A 14,281-nucleotide genomic window follows, 5' to 3' on the forward strand; every position below is an offset into this window, starting at 1 on the left:
GATGTTGTGTGAGCTCCTCAGTTTCTATTATAACTGCTGCCCTGTTCCCAAGTGGCATTGAATCTCTGATTGAGCACAGCCCAATGAGTGTCAAACCAATAAAGCCAATACTGCCCCCTAGTCTTCTAGATCTGCTACTGCAGCCTCATCAGTGAAGGTGAGTGTCTATCTATCTATCTATCTATCTATCTATCTATCTATCTATCTATCTATCTATCTATCTATCTATCTATCTATCTATCTATCTATCTATCTATCCATCCATCCATCCATCCATCCATCCATCCATCCATCTATCTATCTATCTATCTATCTATCCACTAGATTTCTCTTTCCTAAAGGCACATACTTTTATGACTAACTATTTAAGGACAGTTTGTCCTCTGTTTAACTCTTTGTCTCCTTCACCTCTTAATAACACTTCTGGAGAACACTTCTCCAGAGGCATGTATATTATTTTCTTATCACTATCCTCATTATATAAGCATGACCTATGCTCGTTCCATTTGACAGGGAAGTCAGAGGTCAGCATCGGTACATCGGGACGTTTCTACAAACACACTGCTGCTCAGTGTTTGAGTGGACAGAGTGTCAAGCTGTGAGGCTGAACACGAGTTGACTGACTGACTGAGAAGAAGGGGCCTGAGCGTCGAGACTGAAGCTGCAGTCTCGATTTTAAATAGAAGACGAGGGGTGAGAGGGAAAAAAAAAATGTGTGAAGCTCTTTGCAGCTGTTCAGTTTCTGTTTATTGTGCATTTCCTACTGCATCCTGACTGGGAAGGAAGCTTTTTGTGAAATGAGATAAGGCGACTACTGTTTCATCTTAGTCACCGTTTGTTCCTGGCTGTGCTCAAACATCAACCACACCACGTCTGTCCTGACGAGATTCTGTCCCTCGGTTTTATGTTCGTAACACTGTTACAAATACAAATAACTTAGTTTGTTATTGCACTTCATCAATTAAACCAAATGGAACTATAATATACAATTAAAACATGTATTAGAATCAGCTAAAAAAAAAAAAAACAACACTTCAAAACAGCATAATAATTTGAATTAAAGTCATTAAAGCCAAATATAATGTCATTTAAAAAAAGCTTAAGATTTAAATGTCTGTTTTTTCTGGCAGGTAGTGTTCAGGTTTGAAATCTTTAACAACAAACAAGGAGTATGTTTCCCTTTGCTTCATAAGATCTACAGAAGTCCACAGAGAAGGGGTATTTCAGGTCACAGACACTCTTCTGTTCAATCTGTTGAGATCTGTGTCTGGTGAAGTTCTTTTGAAGCAGTTTATGTAAACACAGACACAGAGCATTGCAGTGGTCCAAATGTATTAAAAGCATGAAGGAGTGTTTGCGGATAGAAAAATAAGATCTAATCTTCTAGAGTTTATGAAGCTGCAGGAAGAATGACTGGACGGCAGATTCTTGCGATCAAAATTGAGATTACTTTGGAAAAATAAACTATGAGAAGGGACACCTGGGGACAACAACACTTTCAATCTCTCTGAGGAATCTCTGCATGTCGGAGCCTCTAGCTCAGATATATAAAAGGCCCACCATCCCTTTACATAACAGCATGACACAATTACATTGAACGACTATAAACTACACGTTCTTGTATTTGTGGTAGTTTTGGGGTGATTTTGTTTGTCTTTATCTATAAGGTCATTTTATGTCTATTTATGGTGACTCTTTTTTCATAAATTTGGACGACATGCTATAGTATGACTTTTTTTTCACATGAATTGTTTTTATATTTTTATATTTTTTTGTCACATTTACGACTACATGCATGATGCTTGTTTTTACATCATGGACTACATGCATGATAACATGCATAATTTTGGACGACATGCTATGGTATGACTTTTTTTCACATTTTAGATGATAAGTTCAACTGCTGTTTACATGAAACCCTTCTCCACTTCGGCCTTCAAAGTTCTCGTTTGAATATTTGCTACTACCACCAAAATCTGCAGGGCTAGGGTTAGGGACTGTTTTTCACATTTCGGACGACATGTATAGTATGACTTTTTGACCATATTTCAGACGACATTAAAGAACTGACTTTTTTTGCGCTATTTGTGATGACATGCCATAAGTATGACTTCCGTTCAAATTTTTTTTTTTTCAGGCCAATACAATAGTGCAGTTGTCAGCGTTGTTGTCTCAGTCTAAAAGTCAGTGGTTCGATCCCCGCCTGGGACTCTCTATGTGGAATTTGCATGTCCCTGCATAAATAATAAGTAAAAGTAAAATATGTCATCCAAAATATGGATGACTAATTTGTGTTATCATGCATGTAGTCCATGATGTAAAACAAACATCATGTAGTCGTAAATGTGACAAAGTCACACTCCAAGCAAGAACATGCAATCCTCCACAGACAGAGTTCCAAGCCCCTGATCGAACTGAGTATTTCTTGATTGTGAGATGACAACACTAGCAACTGTAAAATTGTGCTGCCTTTAGTGCATGTTTGTCTGACTTATATAACTTTTAAGGAAGACAGCACAGTGGTTAGTGCTGTTGACTCCTAGTCAGAGAGTTGCAGGTTTGATTCTTGCCCTTGACACAGCTTTTCATCACAGATGTTAACTTAATCCTTCCCAGGGCGGGTCTCGAACCTGCAACCTTCTGACTGGTAGGCAACAATGACAACCACTGCACTGTTGATCACTCTTCCCTAAAATGTTTAAAAGTTATATAAGTAAGACAAGCATGCAATAAAGCCAGCAAAATGGTTGTCTTTTCACAATCAGGAGTTTCTAGGTTTGATAGGGGGCCTGGAACTTAGTGTGGAGGATTGCGTGTTCTTGCTTGAATGAATTGTTTTACATTATGGACAACATGCATAAGTTAGTCATCATTATTATAATTATGGATGACAAATTTTACTTTTAGGTTATTAGTTTTGCACATAGAAAGTCAAAGGCGGGACTTGAACCCTGGACCTTTAGACTGGGAGATGACAACACTGACAGCTGCACCACTGTGTTGGCTTACATAAATTGAATGGAAGTCATGCTTATTAAATGTCGTAAATTTTTTTTTTAAAAATATATCATGGTATAGTGTGACATTTTGATCATGTTTCGGACGACATGCTCTAGTATGACTTATTTTTCATATTTTAGACAACATGCTACAGTATGACCTTTTTTTCATAAATTTGTATGACATGCTACAGTATGACTTTTTTTTCATATTTTGGACGACATGCTATAGTATGACCTTTTTTTCATAAATTTGTACGACATGCCATAGTATGACCTTTTTTTCATATTTTTTAAATGATAATTTTTGGACCTGACGTGGATGTCTCCAGCGGGAATTGAAACAATGACCTTCTTGCTGAAAGACACCAGCGCTCCACACTACACCACTTTGCCTGTGAGAATATGACTTTCTTTTTTTCTTTTGGCGACATCCTACAGTATAACTTTTTTTTGCCTAATTTTGGACGATAGAATATAGACTTTTTTTTTTTAGTAATTTTTGGATAATTTTCGAGAACATGGAAGACCTTTTTTTTTTTTACATTTTGGACCACATGCTATACCAAGAAATTCGTATGACATCTTTGACAACATACATAGTTTTTCTGTAATTTTGGACGACATACTCTAGTGTGACATATTTATTACATTTTAGAGAACACACTATCGAATGAATTTAGACGACACGCTATACTATACATATATATACACATACAGCGTGGTCACGGGGGGGAAATGTCATTTGGACCCCCCCAATGTCGATATCATGGTTACACCCTTGATTTTTTTTTTTGTCTCTTTGAGCCCCTTACGTATATGTTTGTAGTTGTTTCGAGTTTTTTTTTTTTTAAGGTGTTGCACGTCACTTTCACTACAAACGCTTCGTGCCCTTTTGAGGTTGTTTTGTGACTTTTAAAGTACACTGGCCTTTAAATGACCCGACGTCCTACTAAAAACCTCACTTTGTAGTGATGAAGACAGATATGAAAATAGCTATTAAAATAATAATCTCAGTGAGGATTAATCTAAAATCTGTTGGTTTAGCCACAAACATTTATTTAAACCCAAACTCTGTCCTCTCTGCAGGGACCAGTGCCAGCCTTTCTGTTGATTTAGAAAACACATGATGCAAAATGATGGGTGCTGCTCTTAAAGGGTTTACATTTTTCATTCAACATTCACAAAAAAGAACAAAAAAAGATCTGCTCTTTTCAGCTCATGTTAGTGATATCTGAAGCAAACATTGTGTGGTCATGTCAAAACAATAAATCAATGACGTACATTGTATAACAAGCCATTTGAAGAAAGAGCTACTGGAAATATAAGATAAAAGGAGTACCGAAGACACCACGATTTGCAATCCCTCATGGACACTGCAGACAAAGAGGAGCTGGCCGGGGAAAAAGTTTACAGTGATAATTCAGGTCTATATTCCCTTCTCATGATGAGTAGTTTTTATTACAGAGACAAAATGAGCCCGTTGCTGCCACCTAGCATGGATTAGGATGAAGGGTTAGAGGATGCCATTGGCAGAGGGATGCTGAAGTGTGGCGGTCATGCAGTGCAGTTACAGTGGGCCAAATAACAGCCTGAAGGTCCCATCACATTTTGATTAAGCTAGATTTCATTGGACATTATGGTACTCAAGTATAACCTAGTTCTTAAGATTTAGATAAGGTTTGCATGGGGTGCATACATTCCTGTTTTTAATATCTTCCCATGCTTTTTGGTGGAAATGTTCCAAGGCGATTATACCTGTTGAGACCAGACAATTAACTTTGTTATCAACATAGTAAACCCACATTTTCTTTCGATAAATGCTGGACTTGCAATGATTTAAAAAAAAAAAAACTCTTTAAGCCCTGCCTTCAAGCCACATCGAAAACATGTTTGATGAAGATAGTATTTGTTAAGCTCTCTTATGCCTCCCAGGTTGTAAATGTTGTAACTTTCTATTATCATTTTCTGTGCTACTTTAAGGTTTTTACTCTATGCTGTCATTCTGGGCAGAGCTAGAATAAGACTGCTAATGTACATATATAATTGGTGAAAATATATAATTAATGATTCATTTGTCTCTCGTTTTTGAAGGTATCGCACATGTGACACTTTATGGCAAATTATTCACTGTTAATGTGTTGCACTATTCGTGTCTGCAAGGAAAATAACGAATTTAAAGTTTATATATTTGAGTGTAAATCATAAAATTACTGAATTCTATTTAACTAGGTCAGTTTCAGGGTCTTTGGCAGGCTGTTACAGCTCACTGGGTCACTTCAGTACAGTACAGTCATTGTCAATGTTTTTAGTGACACATCAAAATGTCTGCAGTGGAAAAGGATGAACAACAGGTCAGCACTCAACTGACCTTATTTAGGTTCGTCTGTCACAACAGAAAAAAAGATGTATACAAACAAATTGGCTTTAACAGAAAACTGCCAGTTTAACACTTTGAAAAGGGTCAATTATTTATCACTGGCATCTAAAAGGTTATAACAACAAACAGTGAAATGTCTCCTCATTCAGATACATCTTGCTGTCAGTAAAAATAATAAGCACTAATAGAAACTGGAGTGGATGATGTGTTGTGTTGGCAGTAGCTGGATTTTTACCTGAAGATTATGGTGTAACCCTCTAATGCGAACTGAAGGTTTTATGTGTCTCTGAATTTGAAAATGAAGGAATATTTTGCACTTAACACTCATTTCAAAAACAAATAAATCCACAGCAGTCCATCTAAGCATTAATTCAGCCTCGTGACGATTATTTCTCCAGCCTGGTTCTCTGCATATTAAGCAGGCAGTAACAGAGCAGTGTCACCACAGGTCAGTATTGCTCATTAAGCGGTTATTTCCTATATGCAGACTGACGGGATGATCATGATGCATCCAAACGCTGCCAAGCTGACTCACTGCCTTTCTGTTTATGTGACCCAGCTGGATAATCCCTGACCCACTTACTGCATCTGGATGTAACTGCCTGGTACACTGATCCCCTTTTCTGCGCCTGTACTGTATACCGACTGGTAAATTAGCTGAGTACAAAGAAAAATACCTTTAGCTGTCAAGACGTTGACACTGGCGAAGATGAATTTGCCGGAGTCAGATGTTGTCAGAAATTTTTGTTAATGTGGTTGATTTTTTTTTCCTCTGTGTGAGCTCAGGATTTTTTGTAGAAGTGGCACCTGACATAATTCCTAAAGTGAATTTAGCCATGTTTACTGTTTATATATGGTGTATTTTTTTTTATAGTCATTACAGCGCTCACTTCAATGAACTGTTTTCAAGGCCATTAAATTATTGATGATTTCCTTGCAACATATGTCATATTTAAGTAAGTAATGTTGCACTTATGATCGCTAGGATGTTAAAATTATAACTATCTGATGATTGTTTTCATCTAATTAATTGGTCTATAAAACATCAGAAAAAAGAAGTGGCCATCAAAATTTGCAGGAGCCAAAGGTAATGCCAGTTTAAAACCCAATGATACAGTGATGTATAATCAAGGAAAATCAGCAAATTGACACATTTAAGATGCAAAAACCAGAAAATATTTGGCATTTTTAGCCAATTTTTCAACTACTTTTTGTCCAGACTGAAATATCTTTGCAGCTTGATGCCCTTTATGAAAAACTACATGTATTTCACATGCAAAAACTGGTGTGATCACATCTGACCACATGACACGTGATTGTGTACATGTGAAACGTGTATTTTGCCCATGGGAAATGTGGTTTTAGAACATTTTCATGGTGTAATATGTGAAGCACATGTAGAGTCCTATGTAAAACCTTTCCCACATATTTTCCACACATTGTTATGTTTTACAACATGTGGTAAACGTGTCATACATGTGATCACGTGTTTCATGTGGAAAACACGTGAAACTCGTGTGAAATGTAAAAACGAAACAAAAATAGATTCCTATGAATTGTATTTCTAACATTAATGTGTCTCCCTCAGGAGGAATTTCTTATAAGTTATCCCTCATTTTTTTCATGTAGCGCCATCATCAGGCCAAATTTCAGTTTGTACAACATTTTAGTGCGTGACCTGCAAACTAATGACATGCCCACCAGAATCTACTGCACACAGTAGCTCGAGGCCCTGCTGTTCCTATAAGCACAGGCTCACAGAGCTGATAGCAGGTTAAGTCTCATTCGTAATTCCTCAGTTATTAAACAGCTTCCCATTCATTATTTGTATTGACTAATCATTTAATCTACTCCAGTTAAAATAAACGGTATGAAAATGTTCACGTCAGAGCAGTAAACACAGAAATGTTTGCACTGACTAAAAAACATTTATTTTTCTTGTTATTTCAATATACATTAGATTTAAAAGAGGAACGCGGGCACTAATGGCTTCTTTAAGGTTCAAAAAGACTTCAGAGAAATAATGAGGGATATTTTGCTTTGATTTTGTTGAAGTCGTCTGAGGCTCAAGTTCTCATTACAGCCGATCACACAGTGCATTTCTTTGGCTCGGAGCCTTCTCTCCAGGATTTTTCTCTTCCTGCTGTCTTTGCTTCGCTGCCTGACAACAGCAGGCGCTCGCCATTCCTGCAGCTTACACATTATCACAGTTTTTTTTTTTTTTTGTACTCTCGTCTACAAAATAACAAAACACAATCTCTTCTCAATGGCTAAACTCTGCGGGTTTCTCTCACTTTTGACACTCATTCTCTCAGACAAACACACCATCTCTTTAATCTGCGCTCCTGCTGCTCTTTATCTCGCCAAAACCACACTGAAAACAGGTTACATGCATCGTGTCTTTATTATGAATGTGCTGCAGAAGTATAATATTCCAAGTGCCAGCTTATCGTTGTAATTTTCAACTTCTATCGTCATACATTAATAAAAATCCACAGCATGCCAATAACCACAAAGATTATAGAAGCCCAGTGGGAATACGATGACTGTCAGGAGGCTCGCCGACAGTTTCTGTGCCTACATTTGATCATGACTACTTAACGCTAACTCATATCAACTAGAGAATTATCACAATATTGAGGTTTATATCTGCAGAATACATCAACTGTTGATTACTATTAAATTGACATTATTATGTTATAACAAAGAGGGGGGGGGGGGGGGAAATAAGCCATATTAATCTTTCCAGAAAATTGTCTGAAGGTAAAAACTCGAGACTCTGAGGTTGTGGCATTTTTGTACATAATTTAAAATCCAGGAACAGAGCAGAGGCGGAGAGTTTTATCCGTTCTCGATGAAACACGGTTGTTTCGGATCACAGTGAGGAATCACAGGTAGATAAAGATTAGAGGTTAGTCGAGGATACACAGGAGATATCAGGACAATAATAATAACAAACCAGGTTTTGAAAGTAGTTCTGCGCAGCTACTTAAATCTCTCACCCAGAAAACGAGGTTCAAAGCAGTGTTTTGCAAAGTAACAACAGAACGGGTGAACAGTATTAAGGGTTTTTCTAAGGACGATAACGCCACAAGCTTCCTGTGGGTGCAGACTGAGGCGGCAGCCACATGTTTCTCTGCACATCACAAGCTATTTAATTTGTTAACCAAATGGCGATGCCCATACAACACTACCACCACCTGTCAACTGCGGCACAGCACTTCAAGAGCATCACATTACGAAATCTTCTGCTGTTTCAAAATGATCTTTTACAAACATTATCAAAAGATAGATAGATTAGAGATGATGCACCATCACTAGCTTCACTGTACAATGAGTGTGTTGCTACAGTGGGCTTTTTTTTTCTTTTTTTTTTTTGTCAACATGTACCCTTTCCCGGCTCACAGTGGTCAGTGGTTTTGAGCGGACATACAGTAAAGCTGCAGGAGAGTAAAAAGACGTTTGATGTTTCTCTCTGTAGCAATTGTGTGATCAGAGTTGGGTCTTTACAAAGCAGGAAACTTTCCCCTCTGAATTCTTCTATTTGGCACATATTTTTTCCTCGCAGTGATGACTGTGCCTTCTGTGCAAGACTTTCCATAATCCTTTCCATTTTAGCACCCATAGCTAGTCCTTGGTAAGCCTCTCTTTCATCCTCTTTTGCCACCCGTATACACTCCCTCTCAAAACACAAGATGTAGGGCGTCGTGGAGTCAGAAGAGTCACAGAGGACAGTCTGAGACAAGAGGACACACTGTGATGTGGAGCGGGTCTTTCTCTGTGAGGGAAAGGGGGGAATTTCTGCCGTGTGATTTCAACGCAACGCAGATCCCAGAGCCTCTCCTCCGTGTTTCTGAGGGGATTTAACGGCGAGCTGAAACTCTGATGCGTCCTGTTGTCGGTGCAGTGAAGGATGGGCTTGGCGGACATTTTGCTGGGACTCGCCATGTGGCGCTGAAGCTGGGAGTCAATCCGTTCCGTTTCATGTTTCCTGTAACCTGTAACTCTGTGGTCTCCACTGTTTTCTAGTCCACCAGTTCTGCGGGTAGTGATCGGGCTCTCAAAGTGTCTTTCTTAAGAATCGTTCCGAATGTGTTGGCCAGAATACGAAGGGACTGATTAGTCTGTCTGTCTTCTCCATCTAACACCAGACGGACAATGCTCCCCTCCCCCTCCCCCTCCGCCTCCTCCTCTCCCTCCTCCCTCCCCAGACTCAGAGCAGCAGCATTTGCATATTTTATTTTCTTCCATTAGCAAAAGGGATTTATATAGATTAAACAAATATAAGTAAGCACTGTGTATCGGGTGCATTTTTGTCACGCATCCAGGTAATGACTAGGCGGTAAAGATGGTGGTGCAGGTGCGGGGCCAGATGGTCAGTTGCCTTATCCAGTTTCATCCTGGGATGAAACTCAGGTTTTCACATTTACTGAAAAAAAAGAAAAAAGAAAAGGAAGCATATTAGTTAGAGCTATATATCATGCAACTTAATATGGCTGTATAAACTTTCACAGACCACAGAGGACAGTTATGTAATGAGAGAAACACAGTTTGCTGAGTCCCAGAGCTCTTAAGCTCAACTTATCTCTGCAATTGCTCTTTCAGTCGTTGAGCAAATTAGGACATCTCCTGGCTTAATGAGACCCAACAGGCTGCAACTGTGTGCATTCACAAAGTAAGTACAGATAAGTATCTGCTTGAGCTGCAAAGGCAAAGAATCATTTAGCTGACTGACCCTTCATGTGTGTATTTGAACAAGACGAATACTCGTCACTGAAATCATCCCTGATCTGTTATCAGAATCCCTTTATTTGCGAGGTACAATAAATGCACTTTTATTGAACTTGTGAGCCCGTGAACAGCTCACACACTGACAAACATCATATAAATGCGGTACAGGAACAGCAAAACTTAACATTTAGTACAAGCAAACGGGGCAAAACAGACAGCGGACTTCCCGCGTCACTCTACAGACACGCACAGACCGAGGCATTCAGTCAGTTACAGCTGGAGGCCACCCGAGCAAATATGGAGGAACACGTCAGAAAATGTAGATTTGAGTGTGATGAAAAAGCACTTAATATGTTCTGATCTTTGTGCAGCGCCAGCATAGTTTCTGAGGGCTAAAGTGCCGCAGTGTGTGCAGGAATTGTGACTGGTGCAACACTGTGTGAACATGGATGGTCATAATATTAGTGATAACGGTCAGATTGGGCTATCAGAGCTAAATATTATATAATGATGGAATTAGCAGGGACAATGGCAAGTTTTGAGCCAGGGCTACTGCTAAAAATCCATAGTTCAATATTCACAAAGGAAAAGCAAAGAGTTCAGAGGGAAGAATCAGCTGTGTGCAGCTACACAGAAGGTAAAAAAAATAAAATAAAATAAATAGGTGAGGTTAAAGGTCAGATTTGGGACACTCACTGGCCAGGTTGACAATGCAGGCGATGATAATGACCGTCCCTCCTACTAGCGACACCACTGAGAGCATCTTGGCCACCCGTCCCAGACGCACGGCGCCATCCAGGTTTCCCTGCTCGAGACTGTTCTTGGACTGAAGCAGAAGATTGAACCATCTGTTAGCGTTGGCTTGTTCCACACGCATATTTAACACGAGAAATGAAACCTTGAAAAAAAAAGTCCTGCCCTTACCATGATGGAGTAGACGAATCCAACGATGTTGATGGGCCAGACGGGACAGAAGCAGGCCAGCACGGACAGGAGGAGGTAGTCTTTGACTTTGGTCCGGTCCAAGGGTGGGTTAGTGGCGATGCTGGAGTGGCGAGAAAGCGACGGTCTGGGTGAGAAGGCGGTGTAACCGATGGAGCTCGCCCTGCTCCCCTTCCTGGTTTTGCCGTGATGTGGGTAAGAGATGGAGTGCTGTCTTCTTGGAGGAGAGGAGATGACTGGAGAGGCGCTCTCTGCAGACACCGAGTGGATCCCGTTACCTACACATAAAGGATGAAAAGCACGGGCAAAAAGTTTGAAACGGTAGAGGATGAGGAGGGAAATGTGCGTGTACTCTCCCAAGAGCTTGTCCACGTGCTGGAATTTGACTTTCCCGCAGCGAGCTGACTAAGCAGCTGCGTGACCGAGCCCCCACCCACCCGCAGCCTGCGTACGAGGTCAAACTCAGTCACTTACTGTTCTTCAGTTTCTCGTTGATGACTATGACGAGCTCTCCTTTGGATTTGCTGCGGGGAGGTCTTGCGATGTCTGGGCTGCTGCTGCTGCTGCTGCCGTGGATGAATTCTTCACCTCTGACTGGCGGGCATGGCAAAGAGACGGGGGCTTGGCTCGCTAGAGAGGCTTCCTGGTCCAGCAGCGACGGTTGTTCCTCCCCTGGCCAAATGGCGGGAGACGGCATCATGTTCACAGCCATGCTGACGGCAAGATGAAGCCCGCCTGCGGTCCAGTCCCGTGCGTGCTTGCCTGCAGTTACACCTGGGGGCCAGAGAGTGGTTTTAACCATTTATAAACAGATGCTGCTCTCATCGGCGGAGGGACTGTGAGAACATTACTGGAGGGGGAAGGAGGTAAAAAAATCGGGAAAGAGTTTCTCATTTTTACTCTAAACTTGTTGGGTGATCTGGGGCTCTTCATCTCAATCCAGATTTAGTTTTATTCTTAACAAAAAAAAACATTAAAAGTATAGCTGCAACATTTAGTCGATTACGTGGTAAATAAATTGTCAACCATTTTTATAATTTATTAATCATTTTGAGTCATTTTTAGGGGAAAGAAAAAGCTTGAATTCTCAGATTCCAGCTTGTTAAACGTGAATTATTATTATTATTATTTTTTTTTTTTAGTCCTCCATGAAAATAAACTGAACATGTTTTGGTTGTGGATTTTTGGTTGGAAAAAAAACAAGACATTTTATGCTGAACCCTCAGATTTGAGAAAGACTCGATAATATTCCTAATCCATAGATTATGATAAAGAAAATAATTGTTAGCTGCAGTCCTTATAATAAATCAACTAATTTAATGAAAAAAGATTTTGTCTACCACAAGTCAGAAATGTGGGCTTTGCCATTTGAAGACAACAATCACGTCTCTGGGATCGAAGGTATATTTTTCATCAATAAAATAGGCAAGGAGCGAATTAAATCAATGTCAGTTTTGAGAAACAACAGAAATGTATCTTTATTATTTGTGCTTAATCTTTAATATCTATTGCGATATATTTTTCACCAGCCTACATTTTGACTTTATTCTGCGTCGTAACACCAGAGCTACACTAAAGGACACGTGATGTACAAAGTGTTAATCACAGCTCCTGATTCAAAAAATAAAGACTGGCTTGAGTATTTGTTTTTATGTTTTCTATAACAATGGCAGTAAATCCACTACGATTGTTCATACGTTACAGAAGTCCGTTTACAGGTCTTGGAGAGTACCACCGCTTCCCAGTGCTGTACGACTGGCGATACATTTCTTAAGTGCCCGGTAAATAAAACATGAATACTAATTATATATATATTTTTTTCCCCCTAGAAATAATTGTCATACAGTCCCTAAATACATTCTTTCAGCGGATTAAGAGTTTGCTTGTTGACTCGATCACTCCATAAACCTCTTTATAATCCAGTTTGACATCAGATGGCAAATATTCTAATATTCACTGATGAATTATAAACAGAAATGCACTTCTAATCTACTGCAGATGCCGCAAATGGGCTCGAATTCCCCATTAGAATAAGTAGGCTGGCTTTCTCGGGTGTAAGAAAGAAAGCAGGTCACAATGACACGGGGAGTACAAAGGCATGGCAGATGGAGGCAGGTCGCTTTGAAACGAGAGGAGCAGCCATGGTCTCCGTGCAGGTGTGTACATAGCTTTATTCCATCGTGTGTACACAGGCGCTTACCTGGCATATGCTGGCCGGTGGTTGGGCGCATAACAAAAGCACAACAACAACAACAAAAGACAGGGCTGTGAAAAGAAAGAAACAAAAGGAAAAAAAAAAAAAAAGGATAGACGATGCCAGCACTGAGGCTGCTCGTCAATTAGCCTGCTGATGATGGTGATTGGAAATCAGTGGATGTGGGCAGCTAAACTGCATCGATAGCAGAAGAAGAAGAAAAAAAAACATGCAGCTCGCATTGGATTTGTTGAAAGCAAACATGAACCCTGGTACAAATACATTAATGGAAAATTGTGGATTTCTCAGCGTTACACAGGAAAACAGGATGTAAGAAGTCAAACTGACCTTTTTTCTTCCAGCGCTTGCTTCACATCACAGCCGGATCGTCCCTGGCTTTAGCATCGTTATTCTCAGGTGGAGGGGAGGAAAATATATATATATATATATATATATATATATATATATATATCAGACACGAACAAACATTTCCTCTACAACCCCGTGCGTTTCCAAACGCGTCCTGTTTAAAAAGAGTCTCCGGTCCGAGCGTATCGTTCAGGGGTCTGAGGAGGCGGCGGGGCTGGTGTGCTGGGACGGACGGACGGACGGACGGATGGATGGATGGGAGTCTCCTGTACGGCAGGGTGGATCAGGGAGGAGGGGTGTGTGTGTGTGTGAAATGAAAAGTGAAATCAAGCAGACTACGTGCTGTGAGAAGAGGAGGAGGAGGGAGACAGTGCGAGAGAGAGAGAGAGAGGAGGGAGGGGATTATAGCATTCCTCCTCTCCTCACCCAGAAACATCTCACAACATTCAATATTCATCCACTGATGCAGCATCCAGACAGCGCGGTAAACATCGTCCTCGTGCTTCTGCCCCGCAGGGAGGAACACCGGCTCACAAATGAGCCCAGTTGGCTTTTCAAAACCAGAAGCTGGTGCGAACCACTGCCGCACACCTTGATTCGGTGACCCGCCCGCGGACAACCTTGGATCAGCATGTGAAGGTGACCATTAAGAGTGATTCCCCATCA

The 14,281-nt window shown here is 40.4% G+C and overlaps 1 protein-coding gene across 1 annotated transcript; it reads right to left on the reverse strand.

Annotated features, from left to right (window-relative positions):
* Positions 1 to 9,571: 9,571 nt before the first annotated feature.
* Positions 9,572 to 14,220, reverse strand: prrt2 (proline-rich transmembrane protein 2). Its single transcript, XM_069155651.1, has 5 exons — positions 13,595 to 14,220; positions 11,527 to 11,826; positions 11,035 to 11,330; positions 10,807 to 10,936; positions 9,572 to 9,808 (listed from the first exon to the last, which is right to left on the reverse strand). Exons 2-5 carry the CDS (start codon positions 11,762 to 11,764, stop codon positions 9,792 to 9,794), a joined length of 681 nt encoding a protein of 226 aa, XP_069011752.1. The 5' UTR covers positions 11,765 to 11,826; positions 13,595 to 14,220; the 3' UTR covers positions 9,572 to 9,791.
* Between the last annotated feature and the right edge of the window lie 61 nt (positions 14,221 to 14,281).

This window comes from Embiotoca jacksoni, unplaced genomic scaffold (genome assembly GCF_022577435.1).
Source record: "Embiotoca jacksoni isolate LCO1_2020_lvr unplaced genomic scaffold, fEmbJac1.0.p SCAF_20, whole genome shotgun sequence".
Taxonomy (NCBI): domain Eukaryota; kingdom Metazoa; phylum Chordata; class Actinopteri; family Embiotocidae; genus Embiotoca; species Embiotoca jacksoni.

Excerpts from the sequence above, each read along its gene's own strand:
- prrt2 (XM_069155651.1), bottom strand. The coding sequence starts at position 11,764 with ATGGCTGTGAACATGATGCCGTCTCCCGCCATTTGGCCAGGGGAGGAA. Across the intron at positions 11,331-11,526 it reads CAACGAGAAACTGAAGAACA|GTAACGGGATCCACTCGGTG; the intron begins GTAAGTGACTGA and ends CTTTATGTGTAG. Across the intron at positions 10,937-11,034 it reads GATTCGTCTACTCCATCATG|TCCAAGAACAGTCTCGAGCA; the intron begins GTAAGGGCAGGA and ends CTTCTGCTTCAG.